Below are 26,256 nucleotides of genomic sequence, written 5' to 3'. Positions count from 1 at the left end.
TGCTATAGAGGTTATTTGAAAATAAAATCTTAAAAAATTTTTTTATCTATCTTGTGATGATGTAGGCTTGCCAAGGAGGGCATAGATGCTTATGGAAAACCTGGCTGGCTCAGTTGGTAAAGCATAAGGCTCTTGATCTCAGGGTTGTGATTTTGAGCCCCAGGTTTGATGTAAAGATTATTTAAAAGTAAAATCTTTAAGAAAGAAACCAGAGACTGTATCTAACTGGTCTATGATGATATCAGTCAGGTTGACCAGCTGAGCAGCTTCATTGAAAGGGATATAGACTGGGGCGCCTGGGTAGCTCCATCAGTTAAGCGTTCAGCTTTTGGTTTCGGCTCTTGGTCATGATCTCACGGTTCATGAGTTTGAGCCCCACATCATGCTCTGTGCTGACAGTACAGAACCTGGTTGGGATTTTCTCTCTCTCCCTCTTTCTCTCTCTGCCCCTCCCCTGCTCACACTGTCTCAAAGTAAATAAAAATTAAAAATTAAAAAAAGGTATATAGACTATGTTAAAAATCTTTTGTTTACTTCTCAGGTCAGAATGGCACCAGTGAGTAGGTAATGTTTTTGAATATGTGTTCTGTTACACAGACATACCTCACTTGAGGCCTAGAACGTAGAAACTTTTCAGAGATTGTATGTAACCTGATCTTTTCTGTTTTTCAGTGTTTTTTTTTTTTAATGTTTTATTTATTTCCAGGAGAGAGAGAGAGAGACAGTGTGAGGAGAGAGAGACAGTGTGAGCAGGGGAGGGGCAGAGAGAGAGGGAGTCACAGACTCTGAAACAGGCTCCAGACTCTGAGCTGGCAGTCAGCATAGAGCCTGACGCGGGGCTCGAACCCACAAACCGCGAGATCATGACCTAAGCGAAAGTCGGACGCTTAACCGACTAAGCCACCAGGCGCCCCTGTTTTTCAGTGTTTTTATTTGTTGATGCTCTTTTTGTGAGTCACTGTGTTAGGGTACTTGGTGGTTGTAGTAATTATTTTACTTTATTGACTCTAAGACACTTTTTCCCCACATTTTTGTCTTTGAATTTGGGGGGCATCTTAGAATTGGTGAAATTTTAAAATTTGTTTTACTAAAGTGGTAGAAGTCATGATATAGTTGCATGAAAACCTGCCATTAACAGCTGATGTGGTGAGCTGAACAATGGCCTGCTAATGTATTTTCATGTTAATCTTTGAAACCTTTGCATCTGTGATTAAGAGTTGGGGATATTGGGGCGCCTGGGTAGCTCAGTCGGTTAAGCATCTTACTTCAGCTCAGGTCATGATCTCAGCTTGTGAGTTCAAGCCCCACGTCAGGCTCTGTGCTGACAGCTCGGAGCCTGGAGCCTGCTTCAAATTCTGTGTCTCCTTCTCTCTCTGCCCCTCCCCCACTTGTAATCCATCTCTCAAAAATAAATAAATGTAAAAAAAAATTTTTTTTAAATAAAAAGAGTTAGGGATATTATCCTGAATGTGAGTGAGCCTGATACAATCACAACAGATCTGATTATAGGGTACCTGGAGGAATCAGCAAGTAGAGGTGGGAGTAATGTGCTTTGAAGATGGAGGAAGGGGCCATAGGCCAAGGGATGCAGGTGGCCACTAGAAGATGAAAAAGGCGAGGAAATGGATTCTCTTCTTGGAGGCTCAGAAGGAACCACGCATCTCTGCCCATGACCCTTTGACCTTAGCCCAGTGAACTGATTTTGGACTTCTGACCTCCAGAACTGTAAAATAATAAATTTGTGTTGTTTTAAGCCACTCAGTTTGTGGTAATTTGCTACAATAATAGGAGCTAATGCACCTGGTGAGTAAAAAGTAGCAGTATCAAAACACTGTAGATATAATTAAATATTGTATATTATTACTTTTGTTTCAAATGCTGTTCTTCTACTTGAACTAATATAGAGCAAAATGTGTTAAAATACCACAGGAAAGAATTCAGATATGTGCGTTTGTTCTTGTACTAGAGTAGAAATTGCTTTATGTAGTGAAAGCTTTTAAAGTTTTGTGTTCTTTTGCTTTGCATATCGTGTAGTCCTTCTTTATACATTGTGATGAGGGAAGTGTCTGATACAGAAGTGTTTGATGATTATTTACTAGGCTTCATTTTTTCCCCAAAACATAGGAATGGTTTCCATGAGCCAGGCACTATGCTAAGCTTTAGGAATATGAGTGCTGAGAGCCAACTAGACTCAAGTTTTTCACTTAGAGAGTTTACAGCTAGGCAATTACAGTGCCATGTGAAAAGTACTGCCACTGTGGTCCAAGATGCACCATTAAGTAGGCATTCACTTACAGGGTTAGCAGATGTTTTCTGGAGGAAAAGTTGAACTGCAATCCGAAGAATTAGAGTTGGCCAGATGAAGGGGTAATAGGGATTTTTGATGGTTCCAGGTGGAGGGAAGAGCCTGTGTGAAGGGTCAGAGATGAGCAAGCATGGCTTGAGAAAAACTTATTATGGTCAGATTATGTGTGGATCAGTGATTCTTGGCCTTTTCATATATAGGGGTACCTTAGTGTTCAAGTTTTAGTTGGTGGCATTCTTGAAGGAATTAAACTTCGGACTCTTGTAATAAAAAAAGCAGGGGTGCCTGGGTGGCTCAGTCAGTTAAGTGTCTGACTTCAGCTCAGGTCATGATCTCACGGTTTGTTAGTTTGAGCCTTGCCTCAGGCTCTGTGCTGGCATCTCAGAGCCTAGAGTGTGCTTCAGATTCTGTCTCCCTCCCTCTCTGCCTTTTCCCTGCTCTCCATTTCTCTCCCCCTTTCTCAAAAATAAACATAAAAAAAAGCAAATTTCAGAAAAGTGTCACATATTTATTTGATCCCCTTTACAAGGAAGGCAATTTACCTATATTCTGCCCTAACCAACCTCTTTGATGGCCTTTGGAGGCAAAGCTCTAGCACATAGTCTTTCCGGATGTTATGCTCTGGCTTCTTTGCTCTCTTTCTACCAGGTCATCATTCTGTATCACTTCAACATAATGATAGGCACCGTTTGTGTAGCAAAATTTCATTTTCTTTATTGACCAGACCTCAGTAGACCCATGTGAATGCCTTGAAGTAGAGCGATATATTAAGGTACAACTGTTGAAAGTCACTGTGAGAAGGAGTGATGAGCAGTAAAGTAGAAGAGGTGAGCGGCAGTCAGGCCATGCAGGGCCTTTGCTTTTATTTCTCTTTGCTGCTGCAATAAAGTGCCACAAATGGGCAGCGTAAAATAACATGAATTCATCATCTGTAGGTTAAAAGTCTAACAAGGCTGAAATCAAGGTGTCTAGAGGCTGTAGGAGAGAATCCATGTCTTTGCCTCTTCTAGCTTCTAGAGGTGCCCACATTCCTTGGTTCATGGTCCCCTTTGTCTGCCTTCAGAGCTGGCAACATCTGGTTTCATCTCCGAAAAATCTTCTGTGGTCACATCTTCCTGCCTCTACCTTGTACTTTTAAGGACTCTTGTGATTACATCGAGCTCATCTGGATAATCAGGTTTTTCTTCCTGTTTTAAGGTCAGCTGATTAACAATCCTAATACCATCTTCAATGTCAACTCCCTTTTGCCATATAATCTGTCATATTCACATGTTCCAGTGATTAGGTCATGGACATTTGAGGTGGGGGAGAGATTGTTGTGCCTTCCACTGTCTTATCAACCATGTTAAAATTTTTGAATTTTTTATTAATGGCAAGAAAAACCATTAGAGGGGTGCCTGGTGGCTCAGTCAGTTAAGTCTCTGACTCTTGATTTTGTCTCAGATTTCAGCACAGAACTTGTTTGGGATTCTCTCTCTCTCTCTCTCTCTCTCTCTTTCTCTCTCTCTCTCTCTGTGTCCTTCTCCGTCTCTTTCAAAATAAGTAAACATTTTTTAAAAACCATTAGAAAGCTTTAAACAAAGAAATACATAATCAGATTTTATTTTTAGGAAAATCACTCAGGTTCTGTGTGGTGCAGTCATTTGTCTAGAAAGTTGTGTCATACAGTCAATTTAGTAAGTCATTTCCAGCGCTTTTTTCCATTAATGTTGTAAAAACTTATGTTGTAATAATTTTAGATTTGTGGAAGTGATGCAAAGATAGTACAGAATGCAGTGTTCTTCACTCAGCTTCCTCTAAAGTCTTAACATCCTCTCATATCTTAACATCTTACAAAACCGTGGTACTTTTATCAAAACTAGAAAATTAACATTGCTGAAATACTAATAACTAAACTATAGATTTTATTTAGGAGCGCCTGGATGGCTAGGTTGGTTAAGCATCGACATCGGCTCAGGTCACGATCTCGCAGTTTGTGTGTTCAAGCCCTGCATTGGGATCTGTGCTGACAGCTCAGAGCCTGGACCTGCTTCAGGTTTTGTATCTCCCCAGCTTGCACTCTGTCTTTCTCTCAAAAATATAAACTTAAAAAAATAAAAATAAAAAACTGTAGATTTTATTTCTATTTTCCTGCTATTTTTTTTTTTTTTCTGTTCTGAATACAGTTCAGGATATCATACTGCTTTAAGTGTCCTGTGTCCATAGTCTCCTCTGATCTGTGACAGTTTCTTAGCCTTTTTGTTTTTTAGGAGTTTGACAGGACTGGTTAGTTATTTTGTAGACAATTTCCCACTTTGCTATGTTTTCTCATGATTAGGCAAGAGTGAATTCTTAAGACTTTATATCAGTTTACTTAGTCTGTTAAGCATCTGACTTAGATCTTACAGTTTGTGAGTTCAAGCCCCATGTCAGACTCTTTGCTGACAGTGCAGAGCCTGCTTTGGATTCTCTCTCTCTCTCTCTCTCTCTCTCTCTCTCTCTCTTCTCTCTCTCTCTCTCTCTCTCTCTGCCCCTCTCCTGCTCCTTTTCTCTCCCTCTTGCTCTCTCACTCAAAAATGAATAAACTTAAAAAAAAAAAGAATTTGTGAGTTTTCAGAAAGAATACCACAGAGATGAAGTGCCCTTCATACCACATTATATTAAGGATTAGATGATATCCACTTATTTTGTTTCTGGTCATGTTGACCTTGGACACCTGATTGAAGGAATGTCTTAGCTCAGACAAAATGCCATAGACGGGGTGGCTTAAACCATAGCCAGTTATTTTCTCATAGTGGTGGAGTCCAGAAGTCTGAGATTAGTGTGACGGCATGGTTGGGTTCTGATGAAGACCCTCTTCCTTGCTGTTGTGCTTACATGGCTTTTCTGCATGCACACGGAGAGAGAGAGATCTCTTCTAATAAGAAAACTAATTCCATCATGAGAGTCTTACCATTGTGAACTAGTCTAAACCTAATTACCTCCCAAGGGCCCCATCTAAAACCATCAAACTGGGGGTTAGAGCTTCAGGTAAGTATTTGGGGAGGGGCATGTTTAGTCTATAACAGGAGCTGCCAGGTTCCTCCACTGCAAAGTCAAATTTTTTTCTGCTCTGTTAGGAGTTATTTAACTCCAGCCTACATTCAACAGAAAGGAAGTTAAGAATTATGCTCCACTTCCTGCAGTGACGTATATCAAATAATTGGTGAGCATATGCTAAAATCATCGTAGTAATTCAAATATTCCAGGAGAAATAACTTGACTCTTGTTTCTTCTTAAAATTTGGCCCGTTAATTAGCATTCCTCAGTGGCTTGCACCTGCAGTGATTCTTACTGTGGAATTCTAATGGTGATTTTCTCTTTCCCTCCTTTATTCTACATTTATTATTTGGAATTTTTCTGTAAGAAACACACCCCTTTTCTCCCATTTTAAAATGTATTCAGTTGGGGCGCCTGGGTGGCTTAGTCAGTTAAGCGTCCGACTTTCGCTTAGGTCATGATCTCGCGGTTTGTGGGTTCGAGCCCCGCGTCGGGCTCTGTGCTGACTGCCAGCTCAGAGCCTGGAGCCTGTTTCAGTCTGTGACTCCCTCTTTCTCTGACCCTCCTCTGCTCACGCTCTCTCTCTCTCTCTCTCCCTCCCCTAGAAATAAATAAAGCATTTAAAAAATAAATAAATAAAATTTATTCAGTCATTTATTTATATTATTATGGACTCATTAATATTTACTTTATTCTTTGGATTATAATGTAGAACTATCATTATATTTGCTGCTCAAATTGTTAGAGCTTTGGCCACTGGGAACTCTTTCAGGTTGGCTCTAGTGTCCCTGTACCTCCATCCTTTTGTCTTTTGACTGCTTCCTTATTTTCTGACACTACAGGGCACTCTACTTTGCACTTGCCCTATCCCAGTCCTTTGTCCAAGGAGCCCTGGTTCCTTTTGTTGGGGCAGGGTATTTAGAAACTAAGACCTGGGCCCTGGATGTGCCAATAACTACTGGGGTGTCACTGCTTCTAGACTTTCTCAGTAGAGTTAGGAGATATTTATGTACATTCTAAATTATGTCTGTAAACATCTCTAAAATTACATGTGTGTCTTTCCATCTGTATATATATTACCTTCATATCCTTCAGTCAGGTTATCATACATGTAATGTAGTTAGACTGATTTGTCACAGTCTTCATTCAGTTCTAGATTATCTTGACATTCTGGTTGATTTTTTACAAAAATTTGCAGATGGTAAACTGGCTTTCATTCTTTGCGGTGTACAGCTCTTTGAGCTTTGTTGACAAATCCATGTAGTCAAGTATCTACCACCATAGTATCATAAAGAAGAGTTTCATTACTATAAAAAATGTCTTCATGTAGTCCTCTGGTAATCATCATCTCTTCCTCCGCCAGCCCTGACAACCATTGCTCTGTTGTACATTTCTGTCATTCTGCTTTTCCAGAATGTCATATAAATAGAACCATAAAATGTCTTTTGAGTCTGGTTTCTTTCACTGAGTTACATTCATTTATGCTGTTGAACGAATCAGTTGTCTGTTCCCTTTTGTTGCTGTGTACTTTCCTATCCTATGTGTGTACTAGGATTGTTTAACCATCCTCTGTTGTTAAGTATCTTGATTGTTTATAGTTTTGGTGATTGTGAATAAAGCTGCTGTACACATTCATATACCAGTTTTTGTGTGAACACAAGTTTTCTGCTCACTAAGGTAAATATGTGGAAGTAGCACTGCTGGGTCAAATGGTAAGTACAGTTGACCCTGAACAACACAGGTTTGAATTGCATGAGACCACTTATATGCAGATTTTTTCGATACATACAGGACAATACTCCAAATGTGACCTATTCCTTATGATTTTCTTAGTAACGCTTTTATATATCTTTATTGTAAGAATGTATGTAGTATGTATAACATACAAATATGTGTTAAACAATTGTTTATGTTATTGGTAAGGCTTCCAGTCAATAGTAGGCTTTTGTAGGTGAGTTTTAGGGAAGTCAAAAGTTTTCTAACTGTTGGATTTCAAGAGGTCTTAAATTCTGGATATGAGGCCTTTATTCGGCATATGATTTGTAAATATTATCTCCTCGTCTGTAGCTTGTCTTATAATTCTCTTGGTGCTTTTTGTAGAGTAAAAGTTTTTAATTTGATGAAGTCTCTTTTCTCAGTATTTTCTGTTCCGGATCATGCTTTTAGTGTCATAGGTAAGAACTTCTTGCTAAATTCATATTTATGTATATATTCTTCTAAAGTTTCCCAGAAGTTTTTAAATTTTACATTTAGATTGATGTTTCATTTTGAATTAAGTTATGAGACCTTAGACATGTGTTGAGGTTCATTTTTTGAATGTGGACTATGACAGCACCATTAGTTGAAAAGATTATCTTTCTTTCATTGAATTGCCTTGACATCTCTGTCAAAAATCTGTTGGCTATATTTTTGTGGCTTTATTTCTAGACTCTTTATTATGTTCTGTGTATCTGTCCTTTTGCTGGTACCATACTTTCTTGATTATTGTAACATATAAAGCAACCCTTGAAATTGGGTATTTGAGTCCTTGCAACTGTTTTTCAAAGTTCTTGGTTTTTTGGTGTTTTAGTACCTTTACCTTTCCATAGAAATTTCAGAATCATCTTGTTGATATTTATTTTAAAAAATATTGGTATTTTTATTGGCATTGTGTCAAACCTAAAAGTAAAAACTGAGATAATTTATATCTTAATACCAATTCTTTCAGTCCACAAACATGGTATATCAATCATTCCATTTATTTAAGGAAATCCTTGATTACTTTCATCAGTGTTTTGTCATTTTCAGCATATAGATCCTTAACATATTTCATTAGATTTATATTTTAGGTACTTCTTTGTGATACTACAAATAGTATTGTGATTTATTTATTTGTTTGTTTTGAGAGAGAGCATGCACACCTACTTGAGCAGGGGAGTGGCAGAGAGGCGCGGAGAGAATCCATTCCGACAGCACAGAGCCTGATGCTGTGCAGGGCTTGAACCCACAAACTGTGATATCATGACCGAAGCCAAAGTCAAGAGTTAGACACTCAACCAACTAAGCTATTTAGATGCCCCGTTTTTTGTTTTAATTTTAAATCCTATTTGTTCATTATTGGTTTTGAGAAGTGCATTTGACTCTTACATGTTGACCTTGTTATCTTGTGACTTTGATAAACTCACTTATTTGTTCCAGGCTTCACTTTCTTTCTTTTTTATAATTTGTTTTCTTTCTTTTTTAAAGATTCTTTGAATTTTTCTACACAAAATCCTATCATTCTGTAAATATTCTTTTATTCTTTTCCAATCTGTATGCCATTTGTCTTTTTTTTTTTTTTTTTTTGCCACATTAAAGTAGCTAGTAAATCCTGAACATTGTTGAAATACGGCTTTTATTTTTTTACTGAGTGCATGGTAGTGAAGCATATGGTAGTTACTAGAGTTGCTTGGTGCCACTGCTTTAGTTTATGCCATAGGACCAGCCTGTTACCCGTCATTGCATCTGTGCCATTAGTACAAATGTCAACACAGCAAAGATGGCAAATACCCTTTTGGTACTATTATGTACATAGTTTCTACATGGATTCCCCCAAGAGTCTCCTGTATTACCAGGGTTCTGTGTACTACACCTTGAGAATTGCTGTTCTATAACCTTATTGTACAAGTTTCCCAGGTCTGCTGTAAGAAAATACTACACACCGGGTGGCTTAAGACCATAGAAATTTATTCTCTTCCCATCCTGGAGACTAGAAGTCTAAAGTTAAGGTGTCGCCAAGGCCACATTCTCTCTGTAGACTCTAGGGGAGAATCTTTCTCTTGCCTCTTCTAACTTTTGTTTGATGTTCCTTGTATTTTGGCTGCATCACTCTCATTGCCTTTTCTTCAATGTGTATATCTTCTATTTATGTGCATCTTATAAAGTAACATTCAGATAATCTCAAGATCCTTAACTTAATCTTCTCTTTTGTCATAAAAGGTAATAGTCATTCTTTTCCCTGTAAGATCATTTTCACGAATTCTGGGGATTAGAATGTAGATAATATCTTTTGGGAGGCATTGTTTAACCTTATTGATTACATAAATGTTAGACTTCTTCATCTTCTTAAACTTTATTTTTCTTAAGTCTTCTCTTTTTTTAATTGGATCATTTTATTTATTTATTTATTACTATTTTGTTTTAACTAAGGTCTACACCCAGTGTGGGGCTTGAATTCACAACCCCAAGATCAAGATTCGCATACTCTTGACTGAGCCAGCCAGATCAGTCTTTAGGCTCATTAATTCTTTATTCCACCATGTTGTTGAGGTTATCTAGTATATTTATTTCAGCTTTATTTTGAGTATTTTCATTTTCAAAGTAATTTTTATTTCTCTTTTGATATTATCGGTTCAGTTACTGATAGTTCTTTTCAATTCTTTGAATATATTTTCTTTCTTCTTTTGGACATATGTACAGTAGCTGCTTTAAAACCTTTGTCCGCTAAATTCAACTTCTGGGACCACTGTGATTCTGGTCTCTGCCTGTTTTTTTCACTCGGCGTTTCAGTGCCTCTCCTGTGTCTGTATACAGTTAAGCTGCTAACCAGGACCTTGACCCAACAATTGTAACGGACAGAAAATTACTTTCAGAAGATTAAAATGAGTGAACACACAAACTTACCTACAAATATATGTATCATCATGTGTTTTAATATTTTTAAAAAATGGAAAACAAACCTAAATGGCTGTTATAAAGAAGTGATTAAAATATGGTAAATCTGTGTAATGGATATTATTCAGGCATTTAAAAATCGTAATGGAAAGATATTCACGTCAGGCTACAAATCTTACAAAAATCATACAAATCATACAAAAATGTACATTATAATTCTACCTTTGCTTAACTGAATTAGATATATCCAAAAAGAAATTACTGAGTAGCTATTCATCAGAATATTAATAGCAGTGATCTTAGGTAGTAAGATTATGGGTGATATTTTGCTTGATAATTTTCTGTACTCCTTTTTGCATTGACTGTTTATCACATTTGTAATGAGAAAAATACTTCTAAAGTTATTTTTCAATATTTTGAGTATCCACATGTGTAACTAATTTATCCTTTCCTCCACAGCCTTTGTCTCTCCAGTTTAGCAGTAGTAAAATTCCAGCAGTCTTTTCTTACATGCTGCAGAACCATTTTGAATTCACAAAGAAAGATGTGCATCTAAATAATTCCAGAAAACCAGTTATTTTCTTTTCTTTCCTTTTCTTTTTTTTAAATTAGTAGCATTAATGAAATTTGGCAGTACCTCAAAATACTTCTTTAATTAATATTTTTACTAATGCCCAATTTAAATGTTTAGGCCTAAGTTGAAAGCATTCCATATACGCTAACATCAATTCACCTTTTCTCTTTGTATTTTTCTGTCTTATAGTTGTATTCAATAGGAGTTTAATGCAGTCTGCATATGTATTTTTAAATTGTCTAGAAGTCATATTAAAATAGCAAAAATAAGTACAATCAATTTCAGTTTATCCAATTATCACAATATATAAAAGGTTGTCATTTTCACATGTGTTTAGTACTTAAAAGTTACTAAGAGGGGCACGTGAGTGGCTCAGTTGGTTAAGCCTCCAACTCTTGATCTTGGCTCAGGTCATGATCTCACAGTTTATGAGACCCAGCCTCAAGTTGGTCTGACAGCACAGAGCCTTCTTGGGATTCTCTCTCTTCCCCTCTCCCCCTCCCTCCCTCCCTTCCTCCCTCCCTCCCTCTCTCTCTCTCTCTCCCTCCCCCCCGCACACAGTCACTCTATCAAAAAAATAAACTTTAAAATAATACAAAATCAAAAAATTACTGAGCTATCTTACTTTTTTCATATCCTTTCTTTAAAATTCAGTGTGTGTGTTTTATACTTCAAGCACTTCTCAATTCAGAATCACTATATTCTAGTACTCAATAACTACCTGTTGCTAGTGGCTACTATATGGGGTAGTGCAGGTCTGTCACATGTGTCTATGATTCCGGTTGTTTTTACCTCTCAGAGTAAACCCAGTTTTCAGCGCTTAGTTTTTTTTTTCTTTCATTCTTTCCTAGTGTACCTGGTTTAACTTTTTCCCTATATTTTACAAAAGCTTTATAGCTCTCAAGTAATATATGATCTATAAAGGAACTATTTTTCTAATAGAATAGGACAACTTAATGGATTCTGTACATATATACACATAATTCTGTTTAACTTATTTGAAGATAACATGTTCTTTTGGAGGAATTATTGAAACTGTGATGTCTGGACTTTAAGAATATAGTGCATTTTTATGTTCAGTAAAGTTGGGTATATTTCAGTTTTAGAATCTGAGTTCTGAATTTTTTAAAATAGTAATTAGTTGTTGCCCTTGCTACATAACAAATTATTCCAAAATTTAGTGGTCGAAAACAACTATTTTATTATGCTCACAGATTTTGTTGATCAGGAATTTGCACAGGGGAGAGTCAGGATGGCTTTTCTCTGCTCTGTGATGTCTAAGGCTTTGGCTTGGAAGATTCAAAGGTATTTTGATGGCTAGAGTTTGGAATGATCTGAAAGGCTCATTTATTCACATGTCTGGCACCTGGGCTAGAATGACTCAAAAACTTGGGAGTTCAAACCTGAGTGCCTACATGTGACCTCTCCGTGTGGTTTGACTCCCCTAGACCATGGCAGCTGTGGAATAACTGGACTTCCTATGTAGCTTGCTGCTCGGGGATCCATACGTAAATGTTCCGTCAAACAAAGAAACTGAATGGTCTCTGATCAAGCAAGGAAGTCACACAGCTTCACTTCTGCCATTCTTTATTGGTGGAAGTAATTAAAAGTCTGCTCAAATTCAAGAAAAATAGACAGATTTCACCCTTTAATCAACATAGTATCAAAGAATTTGAGGACCAACTGCCACAGTTGCTGAGGGAATTATAGGGAATATAGGTAAATGAAAATGCTAATACTACTGAAATTTCCATAATTTACAGATTTTGTTAAAAATAAAAACATAGGTATATGTAACTTCTGTATTTGTAATATTTGTCCGGCTCAGTTTTTAGTATATGTAGAAGAAATAAAAGTTTCATATTAATTTTGGTACCATACCTTAATAAAGTTAGAATTATCTAATACATTTTAAAGTTAAAGAGGGCTCAGGGCACCTGAGTGGCTCCATCAGTTAGACATCCATCTTTGGCTCAGGTCATGATCTTGTGGTCTGTGAGTTAGAGCCCCACATTGGGCTCTGCTGACAAGCTCAGAGCCTGGAGCCTGCTTCAGATTCTGTGCCTCCCTTTCTCTCTGCCCCTCCCCTGCTCATGCTCAGTCTGTCTATCTGTCTCTCTCAAAAATAAATAAACATTTAAAAAGTAATAAAATAAAGTTGAAGAGGGGCACCTCAGTGGCTCAGGTCAGGTAAGTGTCTAGATTTCAGCTCAGGTCATGATCTTACAGTTCATGATTTCATGCCCCGCGTTAGGCTCTGTGCTGACAATTTAGAGCCTGTAGCCTGCCTGCTTCGGATTCTGTCTTCTTTTCTCTCTGCCCCTCCCCTGCTTATTCTCTCTCTCTCTCTCTCTCTCTGTCTTTCTCTCTCTCTCTCTCTCTCTCTCACCCACACACACACAAATACTAAAAACATTAAAAAATAAATTTGAAGAAAATATTCTCTATCTCAAAAAATTTGTAAATAAATAAAAAAGGGGGCACCTAGGTGGCTCAGTTGGTTAAGCATCTGACTCTTGATTTCAGCTCAGGTCATGATTTCACAGTTTGTGACTTCTAGCCCCACATTGTGCTCCACATTGGTAGTGTAAGGCCAGCTTGGGATTCTCTCTTTCTCCCTGCCTTCTCTGTTCTTCCCCCACTTGTGTGTGCTTGCTCTATAAATAAATAAATAGATTTGAAGAAAATGTGTTTCTTGTTAGGTCACAGTAAGATAAAAAATTTTTAAATATTTTAATTGTCCTGGACACCATTTTCTTTTCATTTAAGCTGATCCTTATGTTTATTTACTTTTTTTAAGTAGAGGCTTTTGAAAATTGATTTAAAATATTTGAAAGGAAACATTTTACTTCCTCATTACAAGGAATCTTGATTCATTTATCATTTGACCAGATTATCTTAACGTACTTTTCATATATTTGGAACATTTAGATCTTGATATTGAATAAGGAATGGTAATCATCAACATATAATTAGCTGTTTACACCTTCACATCTCCCCTCAGTAAGTAACTTTCTTTGATGGGCTGAGAAGTAAAAAAGTTTTCCTCTGGTGGTTAGTTAACTTCTGATAAACTTTAGAATGTACAACATTCCTGTTAGTTTTAAAAGAATGGCATTTGATAGCTTAGGCATACTGATTATTTCTCTGTTTTCAGGTCATGTAGGATGGGTGAGCCACATCATTTATTAAGTGGATATTCAAACAGACTTATCTAACTCTGACTTGGCTCTTCTCTTGATTGATAATGCCTTACCAGTGTAGAGTTTAGTCCTTTTTTTTTTTTTTTTAAACTTAATTTGTAAGGTGGGTGTAATGATAACTCTTTATTTCAAGGGACAGTGAGTGGCACATCACATAGTATGTTTAATGATATATATAATATTAATAAAAGAGCACTGGGTGTTATATGTAAGTGGTGAATCACTAAAATCTATTCCTGAAATCACTACTGCGTTATACGTTAGTTAACTAACTTGGATTAAAATTTTTAAAAAATTAATAAAAGTAATACCGAGATTAATGTTAATTTGAATGGTATCAATACAAAATATATTCTGTAGTGATCAAAGATATGAATGTATGTCAATGGAAATATTAAAAATATTAAAGGAAAACACAGGTATATATTTTTATAATATTAGAGTGTGGCTCTATTATGATTTTTTTGTTTTTTAACATTTTTTTGGTTTATTATTGAGACAGAAAGAAACAGAGCATGAGTGGGGGAGGGGCAGAGAGAGAGGGAGACACAGAATCCGAAGCAGGCTCCTGGCTCTGAGCTGTCAGGACAGAGCCCGGAGTGGGGCTTGAACCCACAAACCGTAACATAACCTGAACTGAAGTCAGATGCTTAACCGACTGAGCCACCCAGGTACTCTTCTATTAAGAATTTTATCAAGCATGAAAGAAAGATTTTACTATATAATAAAAGAGAAACTATAGCAAAGGGCACCATGAACAAAGTCAAAAAACAATAACACAATGGAAAATGTATGTAGTACGGAATAACATAAGGTTACATTTTTAAAAAAAAATTTTAATGTTTATTTTTGAGAGAGAGAGACAGAGCAGGAGCAGAGGAGGAACAGAGAAAGAGGAAGACATTGAACCTGAAGCAGGCTTCAGTCTCTGAGCTATCAGCACAGAGCCCGATGTGGAGCTCAAACCCACGGACTGCAAGATTATGACCTGAGCTGACGTCAAACACTTAACTGACACCTAACTGACTGAGCCACCCAGATGCCCTGGTTAAATTTCTTAGTATATAAGAACGTTTATAAATCATTATGGAAGCTCAACCCTGTGGGAAAAGGGCAAATAACAGAAAGACACCTAAGTAGCTAAGAAATATTTGGAAAGGTTCTCTCAGTTAAGCGTGCAACCTAAAATGTTTCTCAGATTGGCAAAGATTGAAATGTTACTCAATGTTGGGAAGATGAGGCATTCTTAAGCATTATTCATAGGAAGTATAAGTTGATAGACTTTTTGAAGAGGTATTTGGCAATAATGGTCAATTTTAAAAGCACAAACCCTTTAACCCTCCAGTTTCTCTTCCAGGGACTTATCCTACAAATTCATCACAGAGGTTGACCTCATAAATTAGTTCACTCCCTGAAATAAATAGTATTCAAAGGAAATTTAGTAAATAATGTTACATATCCATAATGAAAGACTAGCTAGATTTTTAGAAGAATAGTGAAGATTTATATATGCTAACACAGAAGGATATTCAGGATACATTAAGTAAAAAAAGGCAAGTTACTGTGTCATGAAAGATCCATAAGAAACCATTAAGTATAGCTACATGTAGGAAGAAGGATATCAGCTACTGAAGAAAGGAGTTGTACTTTTTACTTTATATTCTTCACTGTTTGAAAAAAAAAGATTTTTTTATAATGGGTATATATCGTTACTTTTTTAGCTAAAATTTTTTTAAAAAGGTTAATAAAAAAGGTTTGTACTTTTTCCATACGGGGAATGGTAGTTGTCTATTGCTACATAACAAAGTACTCCAAAAGTTAGCAGCTTGAACAACAAATATTTAATCTTATAGTTTCTGAGGAACATGAACTTGAGAGCAGCCTCATTGGGTGCTTTCTGGCTTTGGATGTCATGAGATTGTAGTCATGCTGTCAGTTGGGGCTGTAGTTTTCTCGAGCCTCTACTGGGTATGAAGGATCTGTCTCTGAGCTCACTGATATGGTTGTTGGCAGGCCCCAGTTTCCCCTTGGCTGTTGGCCACAGAGTTCAGTACCTTACCTTCTGGGTTTTTTCATACACTCTTCACAACTTGGCAGCTTTGTTCAAACTGAATCATCTAAGAGAGAGAGCCAGCACTTAAGATTAGGCTAATGTTGGAAGTGATAAATCATGATCTCTGCTTATGTGCTATTGGTTACACAAATCAGTCTTCATGTATTGTGGGAGGATGTGAATTCACACCCAAGGGTGCAAATACTGGGAGGTAGGGATCACTGGGGGCCATCTTAGAGGCTGACTACCAAAGTGGGTCTATACCAGTATATTTTTCTTGACAATTTGGGATTATAGAGAAGTAAATTAATTAGGGCAATATTTACATGGGAGCTGTGTTTAGAAATTAGTTATCTCCTTGCCAATCCCTATCAATGTTTGCTTTTCTTTTTCAGGTCCAGCACAGAATCAAATGCATGTTCCATCAGGGTATGGATTGCATCCTCAAAACTATATTGCTCCCTCAGGACATTATCCTCAAGGACCTGGGAAAATGACCTCATTGCCATTGGATAGCCAATGTGGTGATTACTACTCTGGTCTCTATATGGTACCAACACAAAATATGGTGACTCCAAATACAGCAAACCAACAACCAGGAGCACAGCAGATGTATGGCAGGGGTCCTCCTGCCCCTCATATTGTAGGATCCACTCCGGGATCTTTCCAGGGTGCTGCTTCATCAGCATCCCATTTGCATACGAGTGCCTCCCAGCCATACTCCCCCTTTGTGAATCACTACAATAGTCCAGCCATGTACTCTGCCAACTCTTCTGTTGCTTCTCAGGGATTTCCCTCTACTTGTGGTCACTATGCTATGTCAACTGTTTCTAATGCTACGTATCCTAGTGTTTCGTATCCCTCTCTGCCTGCTGGTGATCCATATGGGCAACAAATGTTTACCTCACAGAATGCTCCGACTGTCAGGCCGGCTAGAGATAATTCATTTTCTGGTCACAGTATGGCTATGAGTCATCCATCACCGCTTCCACCTCCTCCATCACACCAGTACCACCAGCAGCAGAGTCTTTCAGGATGCAATACTCTCTCGTGGTCAGCATCAGGCCTTCCGTCAACCCAAGATAATCTCCTCCGAAACCACACCGGCTCCCTGGCTACAGCCAACAGCAACCCAACAAATACTGGTAGGTTGAATGAAAAGTACACCAAAACATGGCTGAAAATCGGTGCATATCCAGTTGGGATTTTATTTGCATGGAGGTTAAAGATTATCTTGCCTAATGGAAAAATTGGAAATTAGCTCACTTTGCGGTTTATTGGCTTTATTTATTGTGGTATTTTGCAATATTTCCCAAACTCTTCTCCTTCACCTATTCAGTTAGCCACCCAACCATCTACCTTGCATAGCTGTGCTCTTTGTCATGACTGGGATCGCAGTCAATATTTATTGATAAAAGTTATGCCTCTGCAATAGCTATCTTTAGTATGAGGTCTGGAACAAACTAGGAGGGTCCATTTGGGTATATGCTTTGTTGACCACTACTTTCTTTTTTATACTGCTCAACCTTGGGACAGTTACTATTCCAGCCAGAGCCCTACTCACTATAGAATACCACATTGGCTTCTCAAGTGAGGCCCGATTAGCAGTGCTCACAGAGAATATATATATGTATGTAATGTGTCAGAATACTTACTAAAGCTTATGTTTTCTCTTCCTAAGTCGGTAACTTAGGATGAAGGATGGGGAATAGGGAGAAAGATACATGAAGAATACTCTTGTAGTCTTTCTGACCTTCCTAAATCAAGATGTGAAAATTATTAGTTTAAAAATTATGTACATAAGTTATGTAGTCATTTAGTGTGGGGTTTCCATACGATATACTCATTTTAATTCATCTTATGAGTTTGAACTTAACAAAACATGCTCTTGAACTGAATGAAAATGTATGTAAAGAATGGGAACTGGTCAAGATGTGGTAGTTTTCTGAGCAGTGTCTTTAAATTGTATATCACAGTGCAAATAGCCCTGTCTTAAGGACGACAGTAGAAAAGTATCCTTCTCTGGACAATTAGATTATTTAAAATTAGAATTTTGGAATATTATGTCTGAACTGTATATTTGAGATCATCTATTCTTTCACTGCTATGCTTTTTAAAAACCCTTTTGGCTGCAAGCAACTAATAGTGGTTTAAACAGAAAAAGGTGATATTTTTCTCAGGTAATAAGAAGACTAAGTAGATATAGTGGATCCAGATGTCCTCAGTGTCTTTTCTGCTGTCCTTTGCATGTTGGTTTCTAGAAACAGTTGAACTTCTGTATCTGTAGACATCTAGTCTTGGTTAAAAGCAGGAAGAAGGGAGAGAAAAGAAGATGGGATGGTGGCCCTGAAAGACTTTTTATATTGTTTACCATAGCTGTTTTAAAAGACAATCCCTAATTTTAGGGAGGGTTAGAAAATGAACATTTAGCTTTGTAGCCTTCATGGTAGAGGCAGGCAAGACAGAAATGTGTTGCTATTAACTAGGCCTTGGGTACGTCAACTTAAAGCATCTATCAGAGCTCCAGAATCTGGCTATGTACCAGATCCACTTGCACAGATTGTGATCTTCAACCCTATTTATTGAGCTAGAATAGAATCTCCGGGATGGTCTTGGGATCCGTATTTCTGACTTGACCTCATGACACCTAGTACAAGATTCAAATTCAATTCTTTTTGTTTTACAAATGAGGAAAGCTCTCCAAGTTGGGTTTGCCTGCCTGTGGTGATAAATGTTAGAAACAGAGATTGTCCTGGAACTCTGTTTCTTTAACTCTCAGCCTTCCCTTCTCAGAACCAGGGCTTTCTGTCCCCTAGAAATTGTTTTCTTTCTCTCTTCTTTCAGCAGTCCTTTTACAGATCAGCTTATCCTAAGGTCCCTCAGACTTAAGGATTTTGTGACTTTCGGGACAAAAAAAGAAGAAATACAGGTAATTCCTATCTTATTTCTGAGATGGGAATGGGAACCTGGATGGAACCAATTATACTGAGATCAGTATATATAGAATCAGGGAAATATGGGGCCACTTGGCCAATGAATAGAACACCTAATTGGAAAGAGCTATCACTGAAAAAATATTGAATAAATAATTACAAAATTACCATCTTTTGAATAATTGATAATTTGTCCTTTACATAGAGAGATGGGGCATATTTCCATTCTTTTAATCTTAGTACTGTACCATGAAAACTATAATATTATTTTAGAAGTTAATTCACGTTGAATAGGGGTATTTTTTGCCTTCAGATTGGTAAGTTACTTTTTAATTCTAGTTCAAAGGCTGACAAATATATCTCAGGTTAATTGCACACTTGTTCTTCACCATTTCAAAAGAAATGGGTTACTTTTAAAACCTACTTTGAAATGAAATATTAGAGAAGTTCCCAAACTTTCTCAGTTGAGTTGATGTGCATCAAAATTTTTTTCATGCTGCTCCAAATAATGTAGTAGTAATAGTTCATAAGGTATTTGACAGATATCACTGTTTTTCTCTTAGAAATTTAAAACATCCTTTGGTAAGTTTTTATAATGAAAAATTAACAAATATATATAGAGTTCAGTTATAGATAGAAAGAAAACTAAAAGTTTATTCCCACTAGAAACTTTGGCCACTAATTTCCAGAGAAAATCATAGTTAGCAATTTTTTGTGAATCCTTCCCCAAGTTGTCTACATTTGTACAAATGTTTTCAATTGGAGGTATCATAAGTATATACATACACATTTAATCATTAAATAGTAAGGAACTATTTTGTATGATATACTAGCTAACACAAAACTATTGAAGTTTATAAATTTTTGGTTAATTTATGTTACTTTTACTAAATAAAACCCAGTCAATCTTCATACATATTGGAATGGAATAAACTACATTTATTTTTTTAAAAATAAAACATCCCTTGGAACCCTGTAAATTTTTGCAAGGGTGATTTATGTGCCTAGTTATAAGGTTTGGGAACCATAGGACTATTTAAGTTTTCTAGAAAGACAGGAAACTTTTAATTGTTTTGGACACTTATATTATTACATTAGAATGATAATCTTAGGTATTAAATATAGCTTTGTGTGAAATCGACTATGGAATAATTGACTAAAATGATTGCATTTTTTTACTTGATTATATTAGTTTCATTTTGGACATAGTAAAAGTTCTTCAGCAATTCATAAAGTGTTGGAGATCCTAAAGCATGAACCCGAGTTGAGTGATTACCAAAAACATAGTGATGCATACATGCTGTTCTTTTTAGGCAGCAGATAAGTTTATTTTTAGGAGCATTGCAATAAAAGAGTACTTAACTTTCTCATTTGCCTCTATTTTATAAGAACATGTCATTATAATTCAGCACTAGAACTTTAGATTTTTTTTTTATTAGAAAACATATCCCAATTATGTATGTCATGGGTGCTATGTTTAATTGTTAACTTAGTGTGAAATTTTGGCTGATGTGTAAAAGGTGTCATTTCATTAGGTCTCTTACTGTAGGTAAATCTCCAAAAGTTCAAAAATTCTATTCTTTGAGATGAAGTTAGTCTAGTGGGTGACTTTGAGTTAAAAACATACCCATCTTTGACAGCAAGATGAGTACTGAAACTTTAGATTCATTAAAAATCATTTTCTTAATTTTTTTCTATCCTTTGTTTTGAAAATATATAATTTTAAAATTTAGCAAGGTAATGGGGTGCCTGGGTGGCTTAGTCGGTTAAGCGTCCGACTTTCGCTTAGGTCATGATCTCGCAGTTCGTGGGTTCGGGCCCCGCGTCGGGCTCTGTGCTGACTGCCAGCTCAGAGCCTGGAGCCTGTTTCAGTCTGTGACTCACTATCTCTCTGACCCTCCCCTGCTCACACTGTCTCTCTCTCTCTCCTAGAAATAAATAAAAACATTTAAAAAAAAAAAATTTAAAATTTAGCAAGGTAAATCTTGCCAGAATATACAGTTTTGCCAGAAAAGTTTGTGTTTTTTTTTTTTTTTTTTTTTTAATAAAGATCCATTTATTTTGAGAGAGAGAGGCACACATGCACGGGGGAGAGGGTGCGAGAGAGACCCAACCACTGTTCCATACTGTGGAACAGAGCCCACTGTGTGGCTTAAACTCCTGAACCGTGAGATCATGATCTGATCCAGAGTCAGCCGCTTAACCAACTGAGCCACCCAGGCTCACCTAGGAAAGCCATTTTTATTAAAATTATTTTTACTTTTTTTGCTTAATGAGAATCTCATATTAATAGCATATTATATAGTACTGTTAATGGTGTTTTACTATGCGCAATTTTTTAAAACAAAAAACATTTTGAAAACTGCTTATATAAAAATAATAATAAACACCTACAAATTCTATATAAAAATCCACAATACACATGGCCCCAAGATCTAATTACTGATAAGTTAATGTTATGTCTCTCATCTTGGGGTATTGATGTGCCTGAGGAAAAGGAGAATAAATTCTCAGGAAGCTTCCCCTGATATCTGATATTTGAACTGCGATCAGAAGAATGAATTCTTTATGTGTAAAATAAATTGCAGGTGAAATAGCTATATTATTATTATTTTTTTAATGTTTATTTTTGAGAGAGAAAACAGAGTCTGAGCAGGTGGAGGGTCAGAGAGAGGGAGACACAAAATCTGAAGCAGGCTCCAGGCTCTGAGCTGTCAGCACAGATCCCAACACAGGGCTTGAACTCATAAACTATGAGCTCATGACCTGAACCGAAATCAGATACCTAACCAACTGAGCCACCCAGACACCCCCCAAATAAATATTTAAATGCAGAAGACAAAACTTTAAAAACTTCTAAAAAAAAGTATGAAGGACTGCCTCTAGAAACTTGGAATAAGGAAGAGTTTCTTGAGGACAACCCCCCTATAATAAATTATAGCTATATTGAGTAAGCATGCTCAACTTGACTAATTTCTTTTTTTTTTTTATTGTTTATTTTGAGAGAGAGAGAGTGCAATGGGGGGGGAGGGGGGAGGGACAGAAAGAGGGAGAGAGAGAACCCCAAGCGGGTTCCATACTGTCAGTGTAGAGCCTGACATGGGACTTGAACCCAGGAACGATGAGATCATTACCTGAACTGAAACCAAGAATTGGATGCTCACTCAGCCAACTGAGCCACCCAGGTGCCCCTTGACTAATTTCTAATTAAGTACTTTTCTTGGGATGTGAGTAGCTCAGTCAGTTAAGTATCTGACTTCAGCTCAGGTCATGATCTCACAGTTCACAAGTTCAAGCCCCATCTCAGGCTCTGTACTGACAGCTCAGCCTGGAGCCTGCTTCAGATTCCGTGTCTCCCTCTCTCTCTCTGCCCCTCCCCATCTCACACCCTGTCTCTCTCTCTCTCAAAAATAAACAAACATTAAAAAAATAATAAAAACTAAAAAAAAATTAAAAATTAAAAACTACCCTATGATCTTGAAACCATTATTTAAAAACAAAATTTTTTCTTCATTGAAAGACATGAAGAAAACAAAAAGACAAGCTGTGAACTGGGAGAAAAAACTGTTTACAGTATTTATCCAGAATACACAAATAACACATACAAATTAATAAGGAAAAGACCAACAACCTAAGAAAAAAACAGATGAAATGAAAACATACTGTATCTCATTAACAATCAGGAAAAGAAAATTAGAACCAGAATGAGATACCTTTTTTTTTTAGTGTGAGTGGAGGACAGGGTCAGAGGAGGGGGGAGAGAATCTTAAGCGGGCTCCACGCTCAGCATGGAGCCCAACATGGGGCTCGATCCCACAACCCTCAGATCATGACCTGAGCTGACATCAAGAATCGGAAGCTTAACTGACTGAGCCACTCAGGTGCCCCATAGAACAGGATATCTTTTTATACCTAGCAGCAGAATGGCAAAAATTTGAAATCCTGACCATACCAAGGGATGGCAAGGATGTGGAGTAACAAGAGATTCTTAGAGACTGTTGTTGATAGGATTTATTTGTTCAGTATTTTAGGAAAATTTGGCATTAGAGGAATTGAAGATAGCCATACCCTAAATGCAGTGATTCCATTTCTAAAATTTGGTGCAGTGAGTCACCAAGACTCTTGTTAAAATGCAGGTTTTGATTCACCAAGTCTAGTATGGTTTGGCCCAAGATTCTACATTTCATTAAGTTTCTCTGTGAGGTGCTGCCAGCCCAGAGACTACACTTTCAATAGGAAGGCTCTAGACCACCACATCCTATTTTAGATGTGTGCCATTTACAGGAAATGGTGACATTTGTTTGGGATACTGGGCTAAAGGGACTAGTCGGCTCTCTAGGCCAAAAGAGCTTACTTCCCACAGGCTGCCCTCAGGGCTAAGGGGATTCTGAGTCTCTTGCTGTACACCTACGCCCTAGAGAAACTTGCGTATCTGCATGAGGGACATGTTCATAAATATTTATAGCAGCACTGTTTGTGAAGACAAAAAATTGGAAACCCAAAAGCCAATATAATGGAATGGATAGATTATATCATTCCAGTGAACCACTGAACACAACTGAAAATGTGATACGTGGTTGCACGCATTAACCTAAGTGAATCCCAAAATGTAACATAGTAAGTCTTGGACTTTATTGTGGGAAGACCCTGTTACTTAAAAATGGCTCAACTGAAGTATGTGGAGAATATGTTGTGTGTCTAAGAGGACAGAGAACAAATGTACAGAAATATTGTCAGCCTTGCACAGGGTCTCCAGAACTTTATGAGTGGTTTATCTTGGACTTATGGCCGTGCTTCCGCTTGTTTCACGTTGGTTCTTCATCAAGTGGTTTTTGGCTTTTTATGGGTTTTTTTTTTTTATTCTTTTGGTGCATCATTTGGCCTTTAATGTCCAAAAGAGACATGGATGCAGAGCATAGGAGATGTGGTGGAGTCTCAGCTTTTGCTTTGGAAATGAGGGAGAGATGAACACAAGCTAGACATGTCCAACTGGCCACACAAATCTGGGAATGCAGGAGGGAAACACAGATTTGGACATTTATAAAAATATAAAATAAAACCAACATGTATGATATTGTTATCAAGGTAAAAAGCAAGCAGAAATAATGTTTAGGAATACTTGTATGTCTGGTAAATTATTTAAAAACAAAAGCAAGGGAATAAACAGAATTCAGGAGTGTCAGAACACTGACAGCTTCAGCAGTTTGGGAAATATTTTCAATTGGATGCTGAGTTCATGGGCATTTTATTATGTTTTTATATATGTGTGTATGTACATATGCATATATGTATCACATAAACTCCTATCTATACCAACTGTTTTATTAAAGAAAAAAATTTGTGACTTCAGAGAGAGGAGTACGTTTATTCCTCTTTAATGGGAAAGAGCATGGCAAGTTCAAGGGACTGGAAGAAGACCAGGAAGCTAGCAGAAGCACAGGCCAGGATGAGGCCAGGGACTCAGGATCATTCCAGACCTCGTTAACCATGTTAGGAAGTTTTGAGGGTAAGGTGTTTGGTCTTCACCCTGAAACACTGGCAGAATTTTGAAGGATTATAAGCAGGATGGAGACTGGCTGTAATGTTCCAGAACAGAGAAGGGCCCTGTTTGAAACCACTTATCTTTGACTTTGTGCTTGGAATTGCTTTTGAAAAATTAATTGTGGGAATCGTTTGAGGCCTAGGATTATAGAATTATTCTCCATATAGAGGCTTTTTGTTTCCTTCTTCCAAGTGCACTACCAGCTTATTGCACTAATTCATTTCCAGGACTGACTATGAATGATCTGAACCAAAGCTACTAGTGTTTATAAGGATTAGATTCCTGGTTTATCGTCATCCTAAAGTTGTAACCCTTCAGAGTACTATCTTAAAAGTTCGAGTACAGGGTACCTTATCAGGCGCCCCATCTGGTATGCCCTGGCACGTGTCTTCAGTTTCCCATGCCCTGGAAGGCCACAGAAAACAGCAGATCAGGTCTGTAGCAGATATCCACAGTGCAAAAGCAGCTTTGAGTGTTGGCTGTTTCTCTGCGTTTTCAATTTCTTACAGATTTGGGCCTGGAATTTCATTGATATCCTGTTAGATCTTTGATAATTTTAAGAAAGTATTTTTAAAAATAGTTTTTTAAAGTTATCTTTAATAGGAGTTTTGATCCTTACTGAGAGAAATATCCTCTAAATTTTTAGGACAGTTCCTTTTAATTTCCTACTATAAGCAAAGGTAAAAATTAGCCCATTTACTGTGTCTTGCAATCCCCTTCCCTTTTCTCTGTCACCCAATATTAGATGATTATGTCTTTCTTAGTTTTCACTTTATACTGCTAAATATATTTATCACTCTATTATGTTAGCAGTTTTAGTGATTGCATCAGTTATCTATTCTGGTTTAAAACAAAAATGGCTTATTAATTTTTGTGGTTCTGTGGGTTGGTTGGACAGTTCTGCGGGTTTTTCCTGGACTCAGCCCTGTGTCTTCATTTAGCTGGAGGCTTGGCTGAGTTGGAAAATCCTAGGATCTCACTCATGTTTCCAGCAGTTGGTGCAGAATAGTTCACTGGGGTACCTAGGTTTTTCAACACTTAACTAACTTCCATACATGATAGTCCCAGCATAGCTACAGGATGTCTTCAGATTTGAGTTCTGGGACTTGGCATACCATTACTTCTACCACATTTTACTGATTAAAGCCAGTAACAGGGTTAGTCTTCATTCAGAGGGAAGGAAAATAGATTCCACTTCCTAATGAGAAGAATTATAAAATATTGTGACCATGTTTTCAGTTTCCCCCAATGACATTTGTCCTTCCGAAAAATGATGAAGTAATAGCACATTTAGGCTACCTTCCACTTTCCTCATTCCCCACGTTTATATCATTTGTACACTATGGGACATATAACATGTTGTGTTAGGTTTTTTTAAATTTTTGTTTATTTATTTTAAATAATCTCTATTCCCACCGTGGGGCTTGAACCCACTCCGAGATCAAGAGTCACATGCACTTCCAATTCAGCCAGCCAGGTACCCCAACAAATAACATGTTTTATTCTGTCACCATATTCCTACATTTGTTTGTCTTACACCTTCTAAGTTTGTCTATAATGCAGACACATCATACATGTTTAAACCTACATACATGTATGCATATATATATGTATTTTAACTGCTCATGACTAGTCTTTTGCCATAAGGTTCCCCCCCTTTTATTATTTTTTTAAATGTTTATTTATTTTGAGAGAGGGAGCGCACAGACCTGGGAGGGTCAGAGAGAGGAGGGAAGAGAGAATCCCAAGAGTAGCGCACAGTCTCACGAACTGTGAAATCATCTCTTGAGCTGAAATCAGGAGTCAGATGTTTAATTGACTGAGCCACCCAGGGCACCCTTTTCCTAACTTTTAGATATAATTGACATATAACATTGTGTAAGTTTAAGATACAATGTGATGATTGATATATGACACATATATGTACTACAACGTGAGTACCATAGTAGGGTTAGTTAATACATCCGTCATCTCACATAATTACTTTTGTGTCTGT

At 37.2% G+C, this 26,256-nt stretch overlaps 1 protein-coding gene across 2 annotated transcripts in view; it reads left to right on the top strand.

Moving 5' to 3' along the window:
• SEC24B (SEC24 homolog B, COPII coat complex component) overlaps positions 1-26,256 on the top strand; it is a 102,420-nt gene that overhangs the window by 6,848 nt on the left and 69,316 nt on the right. For both annotated transcript variants that reach the window (XM_039238771.1, XM_039238770.1), the window contains exon 2: positions 16,181-16,930. In XM_039238771.1, coding sequence (XP_039094702.1) covers positions 16,181-16,930 — 750 coding nt within the window. The remainder of the gene's footprint in view (positions 1-16,180; positions 16,931-26,256) is intronic.

The sequence above is a fragment of the Hyaena hyaena genome, unplaced genomic scaffold (assembly GCF_003009895.1).
Source record: "Hyaena hyaena isolate Hyena2069 unplaced genomic scaffold, ASM300989v1 scaffold_146, whole genome shotgun sequence".
Classification (NCBI taxonomy): domain Eukaryota; kingdom Metazoa; phylum Chordata; class Mammalia; order Carnivora; family Hyaenidae; genus Hyaena; species Hyaena hyaena.
The sequence above is the reverse complement of the archived record's forward strand: the minus strand, read 5'-3'. Positions and strand labels throughout refer to the sequence as shown.